At 56.2% G+C, this 23,151-nt stretch overlaps 1 protein-coding gene across 1 annotated transcript in view; it reads right to left on the bottom strand.

Moving 5' to 3' along the window:
* The window catches only part of CNTFR (ciliary neurotrophic factor receptor), a 190,849-nt gene that overhangs the window by 77,577 nt on the left and 90,121 nt on the right, over positions 1 to 23,151 (bottom strand). The window contains exon 3 of the mRNA XM_075526927.1: positions 9,288 to 9,369. Coding sequence (XP_075383042.1) covers positions 9,288 to 9,369 — 82 coding nt within the window. The remainder of the gene's footprint in view (positions 1 to 9,287; positions 9,370 to 23,151) is intronic.

The following is a 23,151-nucleotide window of genomic DNA, read 5'->3' as shown; positions in this document are numbered from 1 at the left end:
ACCTTTCCAAGCTTTTGGAGGCTAACTGAAGCCAAACCCCTGAAGCACTAAAGGTTTCCACTCCAACTGTCACTGTTTTATGAGATCTTCCATTTCTGGAAGTCTTTGAGAATGTAACAACAGGCATAAAAAAACAACAGGCATAACCCATGGACGAGGATTGCCTCCTTCCTCACCAAGAAGAGCTCACTGCTAGGACAGGACATGGCCCTTCTTCAGCGGCCAGAGCTCACGCAAAGAGCAAAGCCCACAGCTATCCCCCTGTGTGCTGGGCTATGCCTGAGCTCCCTGCGTCTGAAAATCTGTGCAAATGAGATTTTGGCTTCTTCCAGCGTTTGCGGGCTCCCAGCTGCTATGGCCATGCCTCGATTTACAACCGAGTGTTGGCAGAGGAAGCAATGCTCCTGCTTTACACAACGGGACGATGCCACGCCAAGAAAAAGATGACCTGTATCCAAACCCGTCCTCCCAGCCTCCCTCCATGATCTGGGCTTGTCCAGCAGTGGGTTTCAGCAAGGATTTGTCGGCAAGGACCCAGCTGGCTTACACAGATGCCCCATGAGCCGAGTGCTGCTCCCTGTCCTACGCTGTCCCCTCTGCACATCCACACCAGCAGGTCCTGCCCCCTCCCTGTGGGTCACAGCAGCTTCGCCCCTGCCAGCAGTAACTCCCAGGGCTTCATCCTAGGCTCAACGCTCTCCATCCAAAGCTATTCTGGGTGTCTGGGTGGACTACAAACCCCATTCCTCCTCCTTCATTGCTTGTCGATATGTTTAATGAAGTCTAAGAGACTACTGAGACATGGTTTCACTGGCAGAACTAATGAATGCTCGCAGACTGCGATCCTCCCGGCAGTTTCTTCTTCTCACCAGTTTTGTGGGATCACAGGCTTGTCCAAAACCTTCCAGATCCACACTCTTACCTTTAGTTACTTTTTCTTTTCTCTTTTTTTTTTTTTAAATCTTTTACAGCTTTGTGATCTGCTTCAATACACCAGACTGATGGAAGGGTTCATATTTTTGTTAGCATCCCAGATACTTCCTACTAGATTTCCTTCCAAGCTCTTGGATCCTCGCTTTGCTCCAGAACCTCATCTCTGTTGGCTCCTTTTCAAATAATTTCTTCCATTCCCAAAAAGGGGTAAATTCAGTGCAAATGCCTCCAGACAGACGTGTATAGCAAAAGCAGGCAGCTTATTTGCAATGTCCTTTGCATGTCTCCAAACTTCAGTAACTTGCAAAGAGCAAGTCTTAAAAGCTCTGGACCCACATAGCCACGCTCCCTCTCACCTCAGTGCCAGTCCCTCTATTTTTCTTCCTGTCCTGCTCCTCTCTCCCCCACACGCACTTTAACAGCATCTCTCCTCATGCATCCGACAGCACTTTGCACAACGGGACATCAATCTTGCGCTGACCTGCAGACATTTTCCAAGCACAGACCCTAGGTGAGTGCTGCGAGCCCTCCGCTCCCTGATGGGCACGAGCTGAGCTGTGCTCCTGCAGCGTGCCCCAGCAAGACGGGCCACCCTGCCCTGTGCACCCACAACCTTCTGCAGCGCAAAACTAACAGACATCGCGTGGAAATCAACCCTCTCGATTTCCCAGCGCCTAGGCAGGAGGAGCGAGCCTGGGACGTGCTCCCTGTGCGGCTATCCTTCACCGCCGGCCAGACCCCCGGGGGATGCTCAGCTCTGGGACCTGCAGGGTGATGAGGGAGCGGGTAAGGAAACACAGGCACTAAAAATAGGCTGTTTGCAGTAGGGGCTGACCACATTTATTAGCAAGCCTGTGCTCCGGCTGACCACAAGGTCAGCCTTCGAGAGCTTGGCCATAATTCACTCTGTGTCTGGGCAGGAAATCTACTTGAGCTCAGAGGGATGTCCAGTAATAGAAAAAGATGTTCCAGGACCTGGGGCTATTTTTGCTGTTTTCTTTTACTTTGCAGACAGGGAACTTTTACAGGAGATGCATCCTTTGCTGGGGGAAAAAAAAAGCCAGGTGCTCTGGGACAGACAGAGGGGTAGAAAGGAAAAGGGGTGGGGGGGGTGTGTGTGGAAACTTGTGTCTGTTTGGGTCTGGGGTTCTTCTTCTCAGACAGACTCACCTTCATCATGTAGGGCAGAGAAGCAGCAGAGAAAGACCAGAGCAGCAAGAGGGACCCGAGAGCCTGATGAGCTCTTAAGTGCCTCAACAGCACGCAGCAGAGTTTAATGGATTTCAGCTGGGGTGTCATTGCAGGTGGGGTGAGTTGCTGTCTCTGCTGCTTCCTGTAGCTGTGGGCTGGCAGGGAAGATGGGGAGGCAATGGGGAAACCACCATGGTAACGAATGCCCAGGGATGGAGGTAACGGACCTTCCTTGCAAAGGGATCAGAGGGACACGAGTTTCATGCAGCTTGAGCTGCTGTAGCCAGGTTGTACCTCTGGCCAGCATGGGGTGGGCTAGCAGATCAGCCCCCAGCAGATGCAGCAACCCCACTGGAATGATGCTGGTCCCCAGCAGACAGCTGTGAGCTTGGGCTAGCTTAGCTACAGGAAGCAATTAGCAAGGCAAAAGAGGCAGAGAGTGGATGCCTGCCCTTGAACGGCAGCCTTCAGAAGGATTTAAGCAGGCTCTGTCTCGCAGAGAAGCTCGAATCCTAATCGCTGCACATAAGCTGCCGGTGCTGGAGCCTTCACGTGAGGGGAAATGTGTCCTCGGCGAGTCAGGCTGACTCACCCACGGGGTACACGAGTTATCTACAGAAGCGAGGCGATTGCTGGGGTGCCCAGGGGTGCAGGCAGCGCTGCTTTGCCAGGGGTGCTTCCATCCATGGGTGTCCACAGCTTCAGCAATACCTTCTCCCATTGCCCCAGTGCTTGTGTCTTTTCCCTCTTGCAGCTCCAAGGCAGGAACGTCTATCTACTCATGACATGCTCTGGGACTGAGGTCTTCCAGATACAGCTGGCTCCTTCAGCAGATTATGTGAACACCACTGTGAACTGAGCTCATTTAGCCTGAGGACATGCTGAGCTATGCCCCCCGACTTTGACTGCACTGAGCAAACCCTGGTAACATCCTTCCAATGCCAAGACATGTCCTTTTATTGATCCAGCACCATGCCTCGGTTCCGGCTCTTCAAGCTCTCTGTGAAGCAAATTTGAAGAGTATTTTGGCTTTGAGTTGGCTTGCAAAGAGTGAGAGATGCAGGGGCAGGCAGAGGCTACACCAAGCCTTGCTTCCTAACCCGAGAGAGGTCCTGGAAATGCTCTGAAACCAGCTCACATGCTGCACGGGGCTGCAGTTTGGAGCAAGGCTGGTATTTCAGCCAGCTGGATAATGAGAACATCCAGTGTCATAACAGGAAGGATTAAAAAATGTAATTGCTAATGGGGAATTAATTGTTAACAGGGAATCATCATTGCAGGAGGGTGTTCCCAGCATGGCCCCGCAGGGATCTGTCCTTGGCCCATTGCTAATCACTCGTCTTATCAACTACCCTGAAAGCAACACAAAACTGTTGCTGGCAAAGTTTGCCAGTGACACAAAAGCTGATGTATATAACAGAAAGGACGAGTCCATCGCACGCAGAGTTCTGGAGCAGTTATAGTAGCCTTCCCTCGGCAAGAGCATGTGTTTTATGCAGCCAAACACAAGTCCATTCATCTCCGGCAGAGGAATGTAGGTCAGGCTCGCAGAAAGCAGGGCTGCCTCTTGAGGAGGACAACGCCGATAACGCTTTGGCAGGAGCCACCCAGAGATGAAGTGCCAGCGTGCTGTGAGGAGAGCCAAACTTGGCCCGAGACACAAGCAGGTGTCAGGGGAGGTGGGAAGGTGCTATGTAATGAGGAGACAGAGCTTTCTCCTGTGCTGGCCCCAGCACGAGCAGGGAACGAGCTTCTGCGGGAAGCACGCACCATCTCCAGCCTCCTGGGCAGCCACTCAGCACACACGCACGGTCCCTTTGACCTTGCTTTCCCCAGTGTAAACAGCAAGTGTCAGTTACGAAAATTCCAAAACACTCTGTTGCACACGCATCTCGCCCTGGGGAGCGGGTGGGAAAAAAAACCAACACATGACAGATGTTAGTCATGTCGCTTAATGCATGACTGAAAGGCACTCCAATGGAGAGGAGAGGAAGAGGAAGAGGAGAGGAAAAAAGAAAGAAGAGGGAATGGAAAGGAACGGAGAGGAAGGAATGGAAAGGAACGGAGAGGAGGGAAAGGGAAGGGAAAGGGAAGGGAAAACTTCTGTATGTATATTTGGAGAGACTACTCCTGCAGTACTGTCTTCGGTTGGATACACACCTCCCCTGTGCACCCATGGGCACAAGACCAAGCCTCAAGACCCAGGTTAGCCCATCACACCACTTGAATCCAGGCACCTTAACTGAACAGCATTTGCACAACAACCAAAACCTACTCAGATGTCTACAAACAAACCACTCATTCCTGCGTGAATCTACAAACCATCTCCTACACAGAAAACCCAGAGAACACCCCCAAAAGCAACGCAACTCATTTAACCATGCCAGGCAGATAGCCTGGGGAGTTGCATGGGCTGACTGATGCGGGAGGAAGCAGAGTCCAAAAAGAGCTGGTCGCATTGCTGTCAGCCAACAAATGCCACATGGAGAAGGGTGGACAATGTGGGGAGGGGAGAGAAGGACATATCTACAGTTGGTTTCTCTTCGAAAAGCCAATTTGCATGGCTTTGCCGTGCATTTTGAAGGCTGTTTACCGGCCCAGGCTTTGTCTTAGCTGAAATGTGGGCAGCATTTCTAACGAGGTGCATGCGAACTGGAGTTCCCGGGAGGCTTTGCAGCAGAACCGATTGCAAAAGATTAGTGCCAGGGCTTAAGAGAGCAAGAGAGAAGGGAAAGTAATGAAACAAAATCTCTCTTTCTTTTCCTCAGTTGAGGAATGATGGGGGCTAATTGCTTGTTGCTGGTGAGAAAGAGAGAAGATAGCAGTTTCTGCCCCTATCAATAAATTAACCCTGGTACGTGGCATCTGAAACGCATTCATTTCCAGAGACGTTTATCTCTTTGTCTCCTCTCCTGGGTGAAAACATAATTATTGTTTAAACATGAGTTAATTCAGCCAGGTGAGGATCAATAAAACAGAATTACTCCTCTTTTAAAAGCACAGAAATCTCAATCTGGGACAGATGTGGACATAACTCTGGCACAGCTGATGGACGGGGAAGATGCTTTGGTCATGGCAGGAGCCTGGGGAAGCAGAGCTCCCTCTTCCCAGGACTGCTGTAGCCCTTGGGTCAACTGGGAACAGCTAAGTCCAGCCACGGGCAGTCATGGCAATGAATAGAAAGAGCTGAAATCTCCCATGCACATAAGCTTTATAGTCTGACACGCGGTTAGGCATCTCTACCATGTACACAGTTCCCACATAAGAGGCTTTGGCAAAGCCCCAGGGCTCATGCTGTGGCCTCTCCCTTTCCTTTGAGGGTGCCCAAACCCTGCTAGGGAGAGGGTCTCTGCATGGCAGGGACCTTCGCCAGTGCTGTCCTCACACAACGGAGCCCTGGGCCAACCAAAGGTGCGAGTGTCGGAGCAGGCAGCATCACTGCTGCGCTCTGCTGAGCTTTCCCCATCGCCTTCCTCCACTCTGAAATAAATTGGCAGCAACTGCTACCTGGAAAAGGAAACGCAGGAAGGAAAACTGAGCTACCCACGATAACAGGGAGGGCACTGGGCTCTCCTGTATGGTCTTCAGCCAGTTTTGCCTCCTCTGTCCCCTCCCATGTCTTCCTGCAGCTCCTGTCCATCCCGCTGTGCTGGCTGAGAGCTCTCTGCAGATGGGGAGAGCCCCATGGCTGCCTGGGGCAATGCCCATCTCCGGAGGCAGGCTGCCCCCATCCAGCAGCCCCGTCTGAAGCTGGTTTACTTTTACTGCTTACCCATGCACTGGGGGGACATCCCTGGACCACTTGCTGAGCAAGTCCGGCAGGAAGGCCAAACGCCACAAGCTTCTAATCCCTGCAAGCTTCATCTCTTTTCTCCCTGCTTCCAATCTTACCCAGTGCATTGCCTTTTCCTCTGCTAAACTCAAGAGCACTGAGGTAGCTGTTCAAAACGATCCTGCACGGGCTGGGGCATGGCGTGCGTTCAGTGCAGCAGCAGCGAGGGCAGTGGTCCCACCCACGCTGAGCATGCCGTGGGAGCCTGCCAGAGGCACCCAGCGCGAGGGGCTGAGCAGTGTGGAGTGATCGGTTTAACAGCAATAGGATTAGCCGTGAGCGTAGTATGCAACTCCCGGCTGGCAGCAGCGCTGGCGGCTCCAGCAGCACCCACGGTCCAACCTGGCTGCCCCAAAATGGCACCAACGCTGGAGCCAAAGACCCCATGGTGGAGGTGGGCTGGCAGCAACCCCCGTTTGATGGCTTGAGCTGTTTGGGGGTGAAGACACAACCTGGGAAATCAGGGATGTTTCTCCTGCGGAGTGGCGTCCCCCACCCACAGCCAGGCACTCTGCCCCATACCCGTGCCCCCGGGTCGGGGTGACACAAGGGACCGTGCTGTGGGAGAAGCCCTCGCTAACACCCTCTTTTGCTGCCCCTCTGCCCCATACCTGCAGCAGGACACTCGAAACGCCCTGCCTGAGCCAGCACATCAGTGACACCCTCTGAGCATCCCCCTGGGGCTGCCCTGAGCGATGGCTCCAGTCTCCCGCCGCACAGTGCCCACCCCCACGGGTAGCTCGAAGGAGCGGTGCCCAGCGAGGTGGTGCAGGTGTAATTTTAGCAACCTGCCACGGATGTGAAGCAAGGGAGCTCTGCGACCAGAGGGAGGCAGGGTACCCAAATCTGCTGACCTCTGAGCCCCTCCACCCCCACCTCAACCCTGGGGAGCACCCTGGGCTCCCACATCCCAGACAAATGCAGCCTTTGCTCTGCCAGCTCCAAGGAGAAGGACCAAAGATGAGCAGCAGAGGGGTTAACGCATGAGCAGCCTCACCTCCTCCGAGTCCAGCGCTGCTTTTATTAATTCATGTGGCACTTTGCAGGATGCTCCAGTAATCACCAGGGTGCACGTGAGAGCCAGGAGCGGGTGGCTGGCCTCACTGCACCGTGCTCCTGCTCACTTAACAGCTTGTCACATCCTCCTCACTCAAGTATTCAGTGCTAATGCATCTCTTAAAGTGCTTCATGAGCTATTAAAGTCGAGTGTGCCTCAAGTGCATGATAAATGGACTCTATGCCAGCGTCTTCCCCCCACTCCACCCAGTCCCTGCCACCAGTGGGATTAATCCATCCTCCCACCCCATTCCTGCTGTGCTTTCCCAGCCCGAGTGCCTGGCTGGCAGGGGATGAGCCTTGGGGGTGGCTGGCGAGGGGAGGCTGCAGCGGGGCAGGGGGTGAGCTCTGGGTGGGGGGGATGGAGCACACCCCTCAGGTCTCCAACGCAGGGCAGGCGGTCCCCAACTCAACCTGCATGTGTGCAGCCTCTCCAAGCCCAGCACGGTAGGGTGGGCAGGAACCTGCTGCTCCAAAGCCTGTGCCCAGAGCATCACCTCGGTGTTTCAGAGAGGTGCCCAAGAGGGACGCACGGTGCCTCTGGGGAACAGATTGAGGACAGTCCTGGAACTGCCCTACTAGCTTTCCTCCAGCTCTTATACCCAATTTTCTCCCCTCTCTCCTTGTTATGTCCCCCAGTGCAGAGCAGTCTCTCTGGCTCCTGCAAACAGGGAGAGCCCTGCCTCATTCCACGCAGCCCCTCCAGGTGCCTGTTGATGCACTCAGGTCTCAGCAGCTCCGGTTTTGAGCTAGTGCTCCATACATCCCGCTCCCGAATGCGGCCAGGCAAGGGAAGGAGGAGGGACACAGAGATGGGGAGGCTATGCTGCCAAATCCCTGAATCCTGCCGGATCACGGAGCAGAAGGTGACGGTCGTTGCAGCTTGCCTGGCCAGGGGCCTTGCCTGGGGCTGTGCTCTCTGTGCCAGCAGGCTGCTGCCAGCGGTGAAATGCATGGCCGTGGCCAGTGCTGGTGGCGAGCGGCATTTGTTTCTCTGTCTAGACAGCACATTCCAAGTGTGCCTAACCCTGAAGTACCTGGCACTTCTGTGTGTTGTGCATGCACGTCCCTGTGCGACAGGTCTGGGCTGTCGTCCCCACAGCAAGGAGGGAAGCAGCACGGTGCATCCAAAGGATGTTCTGGCAGCCTTGACTCTGGGTCCTTCAAGGCTTCCCAGGCTGCGGTCCTTCAAGCACAGCAGGACCAAGCAGCATTGCTTCTCTGCAGAAAGCATCACACCACCACAAACAGCACACAGCTCAGCACCCAAATGCTTCAAGCACTGCCCTGGGAAGGTGCTGGGAACGTTCCTGCAACACCACCCAGCAAGCTGGCTCCATGTCTGGAGAGTGGCTGTCCCCACACGATGGGGACATGCCACTGAGCCCTGTCTGCTTCGTGTCCAAGCAAGCAAGGCTGTCAGCTTCCAGCAATGTAAACCCACCCAGCTGGATTTAGGGGAGCTCAGCAGGGTGGTCTGGCTGGGTTCCTCAATCCCACAGAGCCCACAGATGCAGAGGTGTCCTTATTGGAGTTAATCAGCAAAATTCTCCTCTATAATCCACCAAAAGCAACAACAGCCAGGCTGACTGCTAGGGATCCAGTGAGTTTTGGAGGTGCCCCATTTTGTCTCATTTTTGCTGGGCAGGCACAGGTGATGCCACAGTGGGACCCAACCTGCCGCTCCATAACCTTCCTGCTCCTGCCTGGACCCAGGATCACCGGTGTCTCTAAAATTTAATCTCTAAAGCCATCGCTGAGGTAAGCCCCAAATCCTCTGCTAACCTGGAGAGGCAGGAGATAGTGGTGGGCACAGATGGGTGGTGGCAATGGAGGCAAAGTCACCCCAAGGAGGGGAGAGCAGGAGGAAGCACCCATCATGGTCATGGGGTAGAGTGTTGGGGCTTGGGGCTGTCAGGCTGCTGCTTCTTCCCACCCGCTCATCCTTTCATGGGTGGGTTGCACAGGGCAATGTGCAGAAAAGCGGGGGTGAAGGGCTGGGGAGCAGTGTCCTGGCTGTAGGGCCACCCTGGGACATGCGGGGGTGTGGGCAGGGCGAGGGGAACAGCAGGTGCTGGGGGGATGCAGGATGCCCAAACCCCCAGCAGCAGGCAGGAAGGGACGCATGCGTCACGGAGAGGAGAAAAGCGGTAACATCCAGAAAGTATCAGGCAAGCCCAGACAGCGCATTCAGCTTGCCCCAGGAGAGAGGCTGGGGGAGCGGTATTCACATTTTTTGGGACCCCCAAGGTGGGAGAGGTGTGAAGAGACTCACCCTGCTGGCTGTGTCTCTGGGCGTACACCACCACCACTGCGGCGAGCACCACGCAGCAGGCTGACGGGATGGGGTTAGCCATCTGTAGGAGCAAACACAGGCAGGAGCAGTCAGGTTTTGCCCCCAGGAGACTTCACATGCAGCGTGCCGAGAGCCGGTCCCTCCCTGGCAAGCTGAAGAGTGTGATGGGACCACAAGGAGATGGCCACGAAGCGAGACTTCAGCTCAGCCACGTGGGAACTCGCTGCGCAACGAGGCTTTTTGCCGGTGCACACTCGATCGTTCAATGGCCTGTGGCACTTTCCGTGGGAGCTGCCAGCACAACCAGGTGCCCAGAGGCGACGATACACCTTGACAAATGCTGCGTTTTCCTCATGTCATTTTCAACCTTTCCCTTAAGAAAGTCAAGCCCTTGTGCTGGGCTCTCCTTGGCAGCTGCAGCGTCACGACAGGAGCAGACACCGCCTGCAAGTGGGTTGCAGAGCTTTTTTGAAGAGATGGGAGCACACCCAGGCACTTCACAGCAGCAGCCAGTGCTTACGATGTGCAAAATGCAGATTCCAGCACGGGCAGCTGCTGCTGCTGCTGCTGCTCCGGTGTGGCCCCTTCTGGCACTAGCACCAAGCACCACGCTGTCTGCCAGCCTGATGCAACAGCAGCAGCATTTCTGGGCACGCCAGGGACGGCGTAACCCTCATCGGTGTCTTTGCAGTGACCGACGGGTGCTACGTGCTGCCCAGCCGCCTGCCATTGACACCCCAATGGGCCACGGTCAGTCCCCATCTCTCCGGGCTGGGAGAGGGGTAGAGGCTGCTCTGTCCCGGTGAGCTGTGAGGTCCAGGGGGGTGCAGAGGTGGGGACAGCTAAGAAGGCAGGCAGGTGGAGACATGCTGGGCTTTAGGGACAAGCAGGGAACATCCTCCTTGCACCAATGACCCTCCCTAGGAGCGGACAAAAGGCAGCAAGGATGTCCCTGCGCGGCCCTGCCAGGCTCCGAGACACCCGAGCTCTCCTCCTCTTGCAGCCGGGGCCGATGCAGGAGACCAGAGCTGGGAGGGAGCTGCTGGGTATGGCAACGGCCATGCCGGCCCACCCGCCAGGAGGTAAATAGCACCACGTGTGAAAAGCAAATTACACCTTCAAAACGGTTTAAACCTCTCTAATCTCCAGCACCGTATCAGTAATGCGTGGAGGATTGCCTTTTAATCTAGAACATGAGTATGGGCTCGTTAGCCAGATGGCATCCATTTAAACCTAAATAAAGGGGGAGCTGTACCGGCCAGAGAAAAAAAATCAGCAAAACATATTCCATTACCCAACACGGCCATTGCAGGAGTGCAGATGGCCTCGGGTTCGCAGCAGGACACGAGCCTTTGCAGAGGTGGAGGGGAAGGCAGGCATGGCTGGGAGTGAAAGTCACAAGCAGATTTTGGGGTGCAGCCTGGTCTCAAATGCCTCTCAGGGGCAAGGATGCTGGAGGGGTGGGAGCCCTGAAAATGGGGAGCCGGAAGATAGGCAGAGAAGAGACCCACGGCCTCGCTGCTGAATTTGCAGCGCTGGGTTTGGGCAGCGAGGGCTGGCAGCGAGAGCTGGCCCCGGCACGGCTGTGGCAGCAGAGCACGGACACGGCAGCCCCAGACCCCGCTCCCAGCCCAGAGGCAGCCCTCTGGGTCACCTTGAGCAAATTGCTCTCACCACCTCCCCCGTGCCTCAGTTTCCCCACCTGTAAAACAGAGATAATGAAGGTGACCTTTCTCTGAAAGCTCAGGGAGAGGAGTGCTAAGTGCTAATTACAACATCGTTATCATTCACTCTGCTGCTTCTCTCCTGCTCCTCTTTTTCCCTGTGCCTGCCCTCTGCTCTGCCTCCTCCATGTGTCCCCACCGTGCTTGCAGCGTGGGTCCCCTCCTGCCACCCTGCCTGTGTGCTAGCTGCCATCGCAAACAGCAGCTTGGGGAGTGGGTGATGGCTGGGACCCAAGGTAGGTGGCAATGCCACATCCCGGGGCAGTGCTGGCATGCAGAGCCCCGAGCAGCTTGGGAGCTGCCAGCAAACCAGGAGCCGACTCTCCCTACCAATTCCAAATTCAGTTCCCACTGAAGACTCCCTCCCTACAGCCCTGGAAGCTGGTGGGTGGCAGCAGGAATTGAAGCAGGTAAGGAACTGCACCAGGGACGGAGCCCCAGCTGCACCGCAGCCCAGGTACCCCCAGACAGCACAGCCATCCCACCTCTGGGGACAGTGGCAATGACGGGACGCAGGACGGCAGCCCCTCCAGCCCCGCGGCAATCAGCCTGCTTTTTGAAAAGCGTGAGATCTGCTCGCCATAGCCTTCGGTTTGGCCCGCACCAGTGCAAATATCATCGCCAACCATCACACTCTACATCTTGGTCCTGCCAGGGAGCAAAGCCACTCACTCTCTCCTGCTGCTCCTTGTCTTATCAGTCATTAAAATAATTGCTGCTGCTCCTGCTCGTGTGCCTGGCAGCCTCACCTGAGGCCAGAGCTGTGAGGAGACAGACACCAGAGTTACGTGGCAAGGGACGATTCCTGCCCCGAAGCACCGACAGCCTTGAGGGTGATGCTCTTTGGCTACAGGTGGAAAAGGAGAGCGAGCGGAGGGACCTGCCCAAGGTCCCCGGGGGCTCTGTGGCACAGCCAGGACACAGGCTCCCAGTGCTGGCACAGAGACCTCACCACTTGGCTGTTTTCACCCTGCACAACCTCATTTCTTCTCAGAGATAGGCAGGAGCCGGCGCTATTTTAGTGTGAAAAATCTAGCCAGAAAACCAACTTTTTCTCACTTGAATGGCAATTTCCCATGCAGTATTTGCTTTGTTTGCCTGTTTTGCCCAAAGCCATGTTGATTTTTTTTTCCAAGCATATAACAAAACCTTCGCAATTTCTGCAGATGCTTCTAATGTAAATTTCCATTTGCTGTATTTGCTCATTTAACAGTTTCTCTAGCAAAAGCCAGCAGCCCAGCACGCAGGCACATGGGCCAGCAAGCAGCAGCTCACCAGGCATGCAGCTCCCCGGGCTGCGTCCCCGCTCCAGCAGGGACCAGTTGAAAGGTGACAGTGGGGAACTGCATTTATTACACAGCAAACCCGGCAGTGGGAAACTCAATCTTCTGTGGAAAAGAAGTTAGAGAATATTTGCTTTTGCCCCTGTAGTGAATCATTTCTTGGTGGCAGAGAGGAAAGAGGAGCCTGAGCAGGAGCAGAGGGAGGTGAGGGGGCACACGAGATGCAGTGGCCCAGCAGCTCTGGAGCTGGAGCCACCTCCGGCAGCTATCTTGCTGTCCCCAGCTTCTTGTTTTGGGAGAGGCCAACTAGCTGATCCTTCCCTGCCTTGTCCTCTGCACCAAGGGTAATGAGGACACCAGTCACGGTCACTCTTAGCAGAAGGCAACTCAATGTAGACATGAACATGGTCCCCTCGGCAGCTCTCAGTCTAAACCAAACACGTTTCCAGTTGTGCTTTCCCTGAGCTGGATCGAGCTACGTGGAAGGGGGTTCCAGCCAGATCTACATGAAGACAAGCCCAGAAGCTGCCCCTGCAAGCAGGACTGAAGGAGCACGGCAATGTGACATTAACTGCTGTGGTGCGACGGGGCGAGGACAGTCCTGAGGTGGGCAGCAAGAGCAAAGAGGATCGTGTATCCAGGCAAAAAGTAGGATGCCACCATCTGCTGAACAGTCCTAGCGTCCTCTTCTGAGCAGGCAGAGAGATGGATCCTTTCCAGCTCCCCCCCAGAAGGATCGCCAAAGCCATGGGGATGCTCGCTGGCAATGGGTTATTGACTGGCACCAGCCAGCTGGAAATGGCAGCTCCAGGGCAGGGCTGTCCCTGGCTGGCGAGGGACACAGGCCGCACCCCAGCCTCCCCCCTGCAACTCTCACCTGCCACGGCCCCCTCCCAGCCACAATAAATAAGACCCCATTCTGGAAGGGGGGGGTCCCCCCAAAAAAAGGGGTACTTTCAAAACGTAGTGTTTTAATGACAAAATCTTCTGTCAGGCAATTCCCTGCTGGCTGCTGTTACAGGGCCTGGCTCTGAAGTGGTCACCAGGGGGGAGAAAAAAGCTCCGTTAAGTCATTTCCTCCCCATACACCCCCCCGCAGCCTTGCCCAGAGCCTTCCAAAGGAGCTCTGCAGCGCCTGTACTGCAGACAGCGACTGTAGATGCTACGGTGCGCCTGTACTGCAGGCACCGACTGTAAACGCTGTGGTACAACCTCTACTGCAGACACCAGCTGTAGACACCATGGCACGCCTGTACTGCAGACACTGACTGTAGCTGCTACAGTATGCCTGTACGGCAGACACCGACTGTAGACGCTATGGTAAGCCTGTCCTGCACACACTGACTGCAGACACTGCAGTACACCTGTACTGCAGATGCCGACTGTAGACACTGCAGTACACCTGTACTGCAGATGCCGACTGTAGACACTGCAGTACACCTGTACCGCAGATGCTGACTGTAGATGGTACCGTACACCTGTACCGCAGATGCTGACCATAGACGCTGCAGCACACCTATCCTGCAGGAGAGGCCACGATCTGCCTGTCCCCGAGGTGTGATGCTATGCCTGTAGTGCAGACGCCGACTGTAGCCATTACAGTGCACCTGCGCTGAAGGCACTCGCAGCAGACACCTCCTGGGCCCCATCCCCACAGAAACACCCTTACCAAAGCCACCCTCGATGGCTCAGCCCAGCCCTTTGCTAGCAGAGAGCCTGCCACAGCTTTCCCCAGCCCCGGGGACCTGGGGTGGCTCCAGCAAGATGCCATCCCTCCTGGAGGGCAGCGCGTGCAGCTGGACGAGCGGTGAAGCACCACAGCAGGCAGGGCATCCCCCAGTCCCCGTTCCCGCAGGGACTGCACCACTCATGGGCATCCCCGCGGGCAGGGGGGCAGCCCCGGGAGCGGCGCTTGGGCGCCCAAAAGCACCAAGTGCTGTCTCCTCCCTTCAGACCTCCCCTGGCAGCAAGGCAAGGGAAAGGAAAGGAAAAAATAGTTGTTGCTTAATGCTGTACACTTGCTAACAGTCCTTAAACCTCCTGGTTTTGCAATGTGCCGCTCATGCTGAACTCCACTTCGCTGCTTAAGAGGAGGAGAAATGAGGGGCTTTATCATCTCCTTAATACATGCTATCAGAAAGCCTTACCTGCAGGGCCAGAGCCCCTGCCACTTGAAAAGACTTCTTAAATCTAATTTAAACCCCCACTGTCAACAGGGTGATTAGCATTGCCCCCCTGGACCACGAGCACCACGGGGATGACCGGGGCCAGCTGAAATTAATTCGCTCACAGCTTTTGCAGACTGCGACTTTCCTCCCTCCGCCTCCTCCCTTTCCAGTAACGAAGCAGAGACACCAAGCAAGAGGATGGCCTGGAGGAAGGAGTCCCCCACAGCAGCACCCCTCCATCGCTGTGCCTCTGCCGGCCTGGGGAGCACCGCTGGACCCCTGGGTGGCTGCGCAGGCTCTCCTGCCCTTGTGGTCTAGGAGAGATGGACAGAAGGTGGAGGGATGGCCCTCAAAAAAATTTCCCAGTTGCTTAGGATGAAGATGTGCCCCTGAACATAGCTGTAGGCTTGCAGGGCTCTGGGCTCCCCCACATGCATGCTGAATTGTCCCTGGATGTCGCTGGTAGGGTAGCTCAGGGAGAAAGGCAGTGACCAAAGCTGCTCCCTGTGCCCATGAGGATGAAAAAAGAGGCTCTTCTGGAGGAAGCATCAGCCCAGCTAAAACCAGAGCTGCTTTGCAGGGGCTACTGCAGAGCCCATGGGCTCCAGGGGGACTGGGACAGTTTGGGGAGGAACAAGCAACCCATGAAACGTCTCAGGCTGTTTGGGAGCCTGCCTGACTGGTGAGCTGGCTCCCAGGACAGGTAATTTCTTGCTCGCGTGGATCACAGTGACCTGCTCCCGTGGGGGCAGGGAGCTGTGCAAAGGCCAGCAGGACCCTGGGACCCCCAGGAGCGAGGTCCTCACTCTGCAGCTGCAGGGGCTGGGGGATTTCTGCTCCAAGGTGGGTTCCTCTCCTCTCAAACCACACCTTGCAGCTCCTCCAAACTGACCAAGCGAGCCCTAATGCATCAGGACACTGCAGGGCACACCCTGGCCCTGGCAGGACAAGGGACATGCACAGAAGTGCTATGACCTGCCTTCTCCGTGCCCTGAGGACAGGCAGGGGAACCGTCCTTGCGGCATGCCTCCCTGCCAGCCACATCCTACCTCCATGAGCAATGTCAGGAGAGCATCGCACAGGTAAACCACTGGGAACCTCTCCAGCGACCCTGCCTACTAACAGCCCTCGGTGCCACGGCCATCAAGGGGCAATGCTGCCAAGGAGGCAGCTGCCTGCTGCTGCCCAACCCCTTTTCCCGCTCGGAGCCTTGAAGAGGGACGCTTCCCACAGCCTGTACCTGTCCTCGCAACTACCATCACGCTAACTGGCCTTTCTGCAAGCGGAGGGCAGCGGTCCAAGCCCAGCCATCTGCTCCAGCGGTGATAAAAGACAACGCAAAGCACAGCATACTAATAAGCATCGCACGTCTTCGAAACTGGTGCTGGGAGAAAGCACGGCTGGGCAGGAGTGGGCCGGAATCCCGACAGCAGAGGTTGAGGAGAAACCTTGCCCCAAGCCTATTCCTCAAGGACAGCAGTGCCACCCAGGCAGGAATTCAGCTGAGCCGCTGTACCCAAGTCCCAGTCCTCCACACCCCACATCCACACCCAGACAGCCTCCGAGATGGAAGAAAGCTCGGACCAACAGTGGGAAACACCATTTCCCCCCCCTTTTTACTCAGCTTTCCTCTGCGCTGAGCATTTTCCAGCTCCCTGCAGAGAGAGATTGCAGGAATCAGACGGATGTTTGCTTCTATTAAAGAACTGCCAAAGATGGTGTTTTTTTTCTGGAGCCTCCATTCAAGTGGGGTCTTGGGTTGCTTTTTTTCCATCGATGCTTCCCCCAGTGGCATGGAGCTGATGGTGCCATGCCAGGGACAGAGAGGAGATCAGACAGAGAAGGGAGGGAGACAGGAGATGGGAGATGCTCATGGTCCAGGCGTTTCCCAGTGCTCCTCCCTGGAAGCTGGAGAAATCACCCAAGATGGGTGCATTTGGGGGTAGATCCGGCTCACTCTGCCTCTCCAGGCTGTGATTACTGCAGGAAGGAGCTCTTGATGTCGCACTGAATTTTGGCACTTCGATTCTCAGTCTCCACTCACGAAAACAGAAAATCAATGATGGGGAACAAAACCCAAAACAAAACCCAAAAGCAAAACCAAACCCCCATACACTGAGCAAACAGCCCAAACATTGTAGGAAGGTCCTGCTGCCTCAGACCAGGTTCAGTTTGTGATTTCCAGGTGAACGCTTGCAACATTTCTTATTTTTGTCTGCAGGGCTGCATTGCGCTTCAAAACTCCCAGGATTTTGCTCACTACCCTGCTTTTTGCCTTGAGGAGAGTCTGTGGCCAGGCTGCTTTATGAACTCCCCAACGCTCCTTAAGATGCAAACCTCCAGGGCAGAGAAAAGCATCCTGGCATTAAAATCTGGACCGTACCATAGTTACGTGCCGTCCTGAGCAAAACAAAGAGGAAAGGGAGGACAGACAGAGCTTGCTGTCCAGACGTCCTCCGTCACCTGGATGCCCATGGCACAGTGGACATGGTGTAGGGCAGCACGGTGTTTCCAAGCCTTTCCAAGCTTCAGGAGCCTGGTTGCTGCTAGTGGGGATTTTGGGGGGGGTCTGGCCACAGGAGCTTTAACATGCCCCTTAATGGCACCTGGGGACACAGGGACAAAGGGGTTTGGCTTGAAATATGAAGGCTGCACCTCTTAGTAGACCAAACTTGCTCCTCTGGAGGTCTGTTTTCTGCAGCACCCATGCAAGGGGCTGGACACCAGCATAGGCACTGGGTCCAGGCTTGCTGGTGCTGGGGTTACCCCAATGCTACCACGCTGGAGAGGGGAAGGGCACTGCATCGCTGCAGAAGCACAGGGGCAAGCAGGGTGCAACTGCTAGCTGCTGCTCCAACCCAGCCGCTGGCACCCTGCAGCCTGTAGGACCCCCTCCCTCCAGCGCAGGCAGGACCACGCTGGCTTGGCCCCAGAAAACCTCCCGGTGGTGATGCCCCCAAGCCAGGGAGAGCTACAGCTCACTCCCAAATCAACAAACACAGCCAAGGACTGATGCCACAGCATCGCTGCTCAGAAAGCAGGGCAGGTTTGCTTTTTGCCAGCACACCAAGACAGAGCTGGAGGAGGATGAGAGCCTGAAGCTTGTGTTGCAGGGGCTCAGGGACGTGAGCAGGATTGGAGTGAAGAGTGCTGGAAGAGACCTTGGCAGCCCATCTTGTCCAGGGACGGAATAAGACACTGGCTTAGCAGCTGGGAGTGTAAGGGAGGGAGCATCCTGTTGTACAGAGCTTGCTGGGCATTTTAATTTTGGCTTGTTTATTTGTTCAGGCTTTTTTTCTTTAAGCGCTTGGCACGGAGGAAGCCACTCCAATGACTCTGATGCCACCTCCCCAGAGAGCCTCAGGATGATTTATTTTGCTTTGCTTCATCTGTCCCCCATGCCTGCAGTATGAGCTAGCAGGAGGACGGGGCGGGCAGGGGTCAGGCAGCCTCCCGGGGCCCAGGGAGGGCAGCGGGTGCTGTTGGAGCAGGCAGGGGCTCAGGATGCTGGAGACCGTGTGCTCCCCACTGGTCTCTGCTTGCTGTCCTTCCCCATCCAGATGCCACAGGAGATGCTGGGCTCCCTGCTCCGCAACATGTCCACCTGCCCCGGGAGCTCCCTCCATCCCTTGGAACGTGGGTCTCTTTCCCAGCACAATGGACCATGTGGGACAGCAAACGGCATGGGGAGAGCATCAGGACAGTCCAAGGACCCCGGCTCTGGCCAGGCTGTGAGCCTACCCAGCCATCTCCTCTCACCCACCACCCCATGGGGTGCAGGGGGTCCTCTGGGCCCTCACCAGATGGGGTGCCCCAAAGGAGGAGTGTCATTGTGGGTGGGTGAGTGGAACAAAAGGCACTTCACCGCTGGCTTGCATGCTTGCCAAGCTGCCCTGCACACGTCTGCTCACGAAATGCATACAGCTGCACCGCAGCCACCCCCAGTCCTGCCCCGCTGCACCCTTCGTGAGCCCCCTGGCCCCTCCGCACCCCGACCCACCCTGCCTCCGTGGCCCCGGGCTCGCCCCAGCTGACCAGCAGGTTTTGCGGGGCAGATTGCCACAGTGGGTCACGCCTGGTGGCCTCATGCTCGTGGATTTGCATGAGCACCACACATGCCTCCAGCTCCAAACACCTGCAGAGAGCACGTGGGGCACACATTTGCAAACAACGCAATGGGACAGTGTCCTGGACAGTGGTCCCTGCAACGCCCTCTCACCACCAACCAGCCTGGGGTCACCACCCACAAGCCACTGTGGGGATGCAGGCCACCCCAGGCAGCCAGGATAGATGTGAGGGTGGGGACATTTGTCCTGCACCTGCATATGGGCTGCCCCCTGCCTCCCTCCCTGCCACAAGGCAGCTGCCCAAAACCTGGGCAGGGAAAAGTATAGGCTGGAGAGAAACACTGCCCACCCCACAGCCAGATGGGGCTTGATGCTCATTGCTTGTCCCAGTTCCATCCAGTTTCTCCACCCCGCTCGCCCCGTGCCGTCCCGCAGGCTCCCAGCACGCCCTGTGCAGCCTGCTGGGGACTGTCCAAATGCCGCTGTGGCACCCGTTTTTTGTAGCGGGCAACCAACCGAGCACGCTGCAAAATGGTGAGCTGGGGGAAACTGAGGCACAGGGCTGCTCCGTCGCGCCCCGGGACAAGCGAGGAGAGTGGCAGCACAGGGAGGGGGTAATCCTCGCCTTCGGCAAGGGCAGCCCTGTCGGGGCCAGTGATGCTGCGGGGGCTTTCTGCTGCCAGCAGCCCCTTTGGTAGACATGGGGATGTGCCACAGAGCCAAGCCTGGGGACAGTGATGGGACCGGGGCTGGCAGTGGGACAGGGACGATGCGCCTGCACACTCCTGCTTGCAAACACCCTCCTGGGAAAGCAGGGGGGAGGAACTGACCGCTTTTCTCTCCAACCTCCCAAACGGCCCCACTCGCGTGTCGAGCCTTGCCGCACGCCGGCAGCTGTCTTGCCATCGCTGCCGCCTCAGTTTGCGGCAGGACCTCCCTGACCCCAGCCCCCCGCCTCCTGGCATCGCCTGGACGGAGCTGGGGGAAAAGCAGCCACGAGAGGCTGAAGCAGGGGGTCTCTTCCCCCTCCAGCGTTGCTGAAACAGTCTGGGGGCACCCACAAACCCCAGGCTGGTGTTGCTCACCTGGCCTCCAACTTCTGCCTCTTCGGGGGAGGCTCCGAACGCTGCAGCCCAGAGCCACCGGAGCACGTGGTGCGAGCCCAATGGGCCACTGAAGGCACCTCCGAAAATCCCTGGGGACCCTCGCCCTCCCTGGCGTCTTGCCCCAACCCTGCAGACGGCGACTGCTGAGAGCAAGCAGAGGATGAGGAGGGAGGAACAGAGTTGGTCTGAGGCAGCTGTGCTGAAATAAAAGGCAAGAAAGTCTCTCGCCCAAAACTACAGGAAAATTTAATTATCAAGGACAAAACACCATCTGTTTGTGCGGACTGTGACCTCCCGCTGGCCCCTGGCTTTAACAGCTCTTAAATTAGCATGTTTGTTAGAGGGTATTAGCTGTCTGACATCAGGGAAGCAGTTCCCGCAGGGCGAGGAGGAGGACGGAGCGGCTGTACACCGAAACGAAACGTGTGCCGGGGCGGCGTGGTGGGCTCAGCGGCCACGGGGGAAACGAAACACCCCTTTGGAAACGAGGATCCCCTCTGAGCATGGCTCTTGCTAGCAGCGATGAGCTCTGGCAAGCCCAGCTTCGCTGCGTGCTGCCACTGGCAGGTGAGCTGTGGCGTGAGACTGTATCTGGGTCTCAGGCTCTTTCCAAAAAATAAAGAGCCAAGAAGACGTATGCTAGGAGGAAGAGTTTGCTATGTAAAGCCATCAGAATTAAATGAATACTCAATATAGGAGAAATTGGGTTAAAATCCAATTTGTTTCCAGCCCTGCAAGGGAGGGAAGATGCACACATCGGTACCGTGCCCGGGAACCAATTCGGTCCCCAAGTGATGTCAAACTGCACAGATCCTTTCTTTCTTTCTTGTGGTTTGTGGGGTACAGTACTCAAGATGGGCATACCATCACCTTCCTCCCTACCAACAGTGGCTGCACTGAGCAGAAAATGGTCTGAAGCCAATCCGGCTGTTTAGAAGAAAAACAACTCAGCTGGGAGAGGTTCCACTTTGCAAGATCCCAGCAGCTTTTTTCTCCAGTACCTGAGCTTTGCTCTGCAAGCTCTGCTCTGCTCTCAAGCCCCGTGGCTGCTACAGAGGAGGCTGGAGGCAAGGGCGGCTGCTGCCAGCATTGCTCCTCCAAGGCACTTTTTCCATCAGTAAACCATCAAAGCCAAGTGCTAAACATGAAGGCAAATGGCGTCTCTGACTTGCCATGAAGACTCACATCTAAGGAGCATGGATCCAGGCCTAAATTCATCCTGGGGCAATTCTAGGGGCTACAGCTCCAGAAGTGGACAGGCTGCCAGACCCCAGCAGTGAGCAGGGCAGTGCCCGACGCCTGGCCCCACGCTCTCTGCCACTGCTGGTGCATGTCGCCCTGCTGCCCGTCACTCTGCTGCCCATCACCCTGCTGCCCATCGCCCTGCTGCCCATCACCCTACCCTGCTGGCCAGCCCCTTGGTGGACTCTCCTGGCTCTCCTTTCCTCCCAGTCCACAGAACCAGCATCTATCTCCCATTCCCGTGCCCCTGACAGGTCAGCTCCTCTCCAACTCCACGCCATGTTCATACACCTTAAAACTAGCAAGGGGTTTTGTCCCCGCGGTCAAGATGAGAGCCAGCGTCAGGTCTCATTTTGCATATATGCCTCTCCTTGGACTTCTCTCCCTCCAGTGATCACCCTCTCTCTTCCACCCCCAAAACCATGCCAAGTCTTGGCTCCTTCTCACCTTTGCAGGTAAGCAGACGGTATATGAAGAGCAGCCCTTGCAATGCCAAACTTTGCTTGGAAGTCCCCTTGCCCACCTGCACCCCAGTGACCTCCATCCCAGGAGGCTGATGCTCCTCAAACCTCCTGCCCAAAGCCTGTGTTCATCCCTCCCCTCTCTCGGGGGCCAGGCAGCAGGCAGGGACAGGGCTGCCACCCCCTGTCCGGCCGGCTGCCTTCCACCGCGCGTGGCCAGGCAGATGTGGACCACGTGTGCGCTTTATCTCAGGACCCTTCTTGCAAGCTCCAGCACTAAATGAGGAAAAAAACCAGCAGCCGAGAACAGCCATGGAGTCCCCGGCGGCCTCCAGCCCCCTCCCAAACTCTGGCTCAACTCCATCCACTGGGGCAAGACTCAGTTTAGGGGAGGGCTTGTTTTTTAATTAGAAAATATTCATCGGCGTTTAAAAATAAAATTTTTTAAAAAGTGTCAACCAGCTGGGGCTGCAAAAGCTGGGGCGTTTTGGCTCCTGACCGAGCACTTTGATAGAAAGGCTCTTTGGAAAACGCCGTAGAAAATATTTAATTTCTCCCAAGGCCTGCATATGGGGCTCATCACTCGCGCATATTGCACAGGAATATTCATGTGCGCTGGCCTCCTGCTACAGGATGACGAGGGTTTGCCGGTGCAGTGTGTGAGAGGGGCTCCTTCCCTTCCCTTCTTTTTTTTTTCTTTGGAAGAGGAAAGCGCTGTATTTCACTTTCAATCCCCAAATATTCCTCAACAGCAGAACAAAGGAAAATCTGAGCCAGAGTCAAGTCTACTTGTACTCATCAGCTTGCTGTGCTCACCGCAGGGTAAAGCCACGGATGAGCAGCAAACATGGGGAAACACATTTCTGTCCCCAGTTTTGCTCCTTTCTGGTTGCCTGAGCCCATTGCAATGCCGCCTGGATGGAGAGCGGGAGCCCAGCTTCCACCTCGCTGGCACGGCAGGAGGCTTCAGTCCAAACCCCCACCCTCCACCTCGGGGATGCAGAGGCGGCTCATCTTGGACCTGCTGCTGGGCACATCCTTCAGCTAATATCCTTCTGCAAAACTCAGGGAGGGTGGAAATACTCCACTGCGGCCGCAGAGCTAAGCCTGTCCCAGCAAGGGGATGACTGCCGCGGCTCGCTCGGTCCCCCATCTCCCATCGGTGCTGCCGGCTCCCTCCCTTTCACCCTCAGCTTTTGGCTCAGCAGCATTTGGGCTGAGGGCTTTTCTGCCACAAGCCAATGAGCTGTTTTGGAAGGAACCAAACTCATGCCAAGCATCTTCTCACCCTCTCCCAGGGATGCTCACCTCCAGCAAACGCTCCCTTCCTCCTTGTGAGCCCCCACCTCCGAGGTGCTCTGCCTCCTGCCCTGCAGCCTGCCAAGGCTGCCTGACCTTTAACCTTTCCTAAAGGGTTCGGGCTCCCTGTCCCCAGCTCTGGCTGCACGCCTCATCCCCATCGCCCCTCCGAGCTGCTCTCTGCAGCTCCAGCACCTCGCAGCACAGTGTGCAACAGCCCTCGCTGGAGCAGATCCTGCCCGGCCCCAAAAAAGATTCCTCCTGGCAGACAAAAACTCAGAGCAGTAATTAAGAGAAACTCTGGCCAAGGAGGGGTAGGAAAAGAAACCATCGGAGTTCACTATCTCTGTGGCTGAAGCCGACGGCAGCCTGGGGAGAGGGCATGGCTTCCGCCGGGGTTGCAGAGGAGCCTCTGACCAGAGCAGAGCATTTGTGCAGGGGTCAAACCAAAGTTCTTAAACACACCCGAGAAAAGTATTAATAAAAACTCTAT

Source organism: Mycteria americana, chromosome Z, assembly GCF_035582795.1.
Source record: "Mycteria americana isolate JAX WOST 10 ecotype Jacksonville Zoo and Gardens chromosome Z, USCA_MyAme_1.0, whole genome shotgun sequence".
Classification (NCBI taxonomy): domain Eukaryota; kingdom Metazoa; phylum Chordata; class Aves; order Ciconiiformes; family Ciconiidae; genus Mycteria; species Mycteria americana.
Note: the sequence above shows the minus strand (reverse complement) of the source record. Positions and strands in the feature narration are given on the sequence as shown.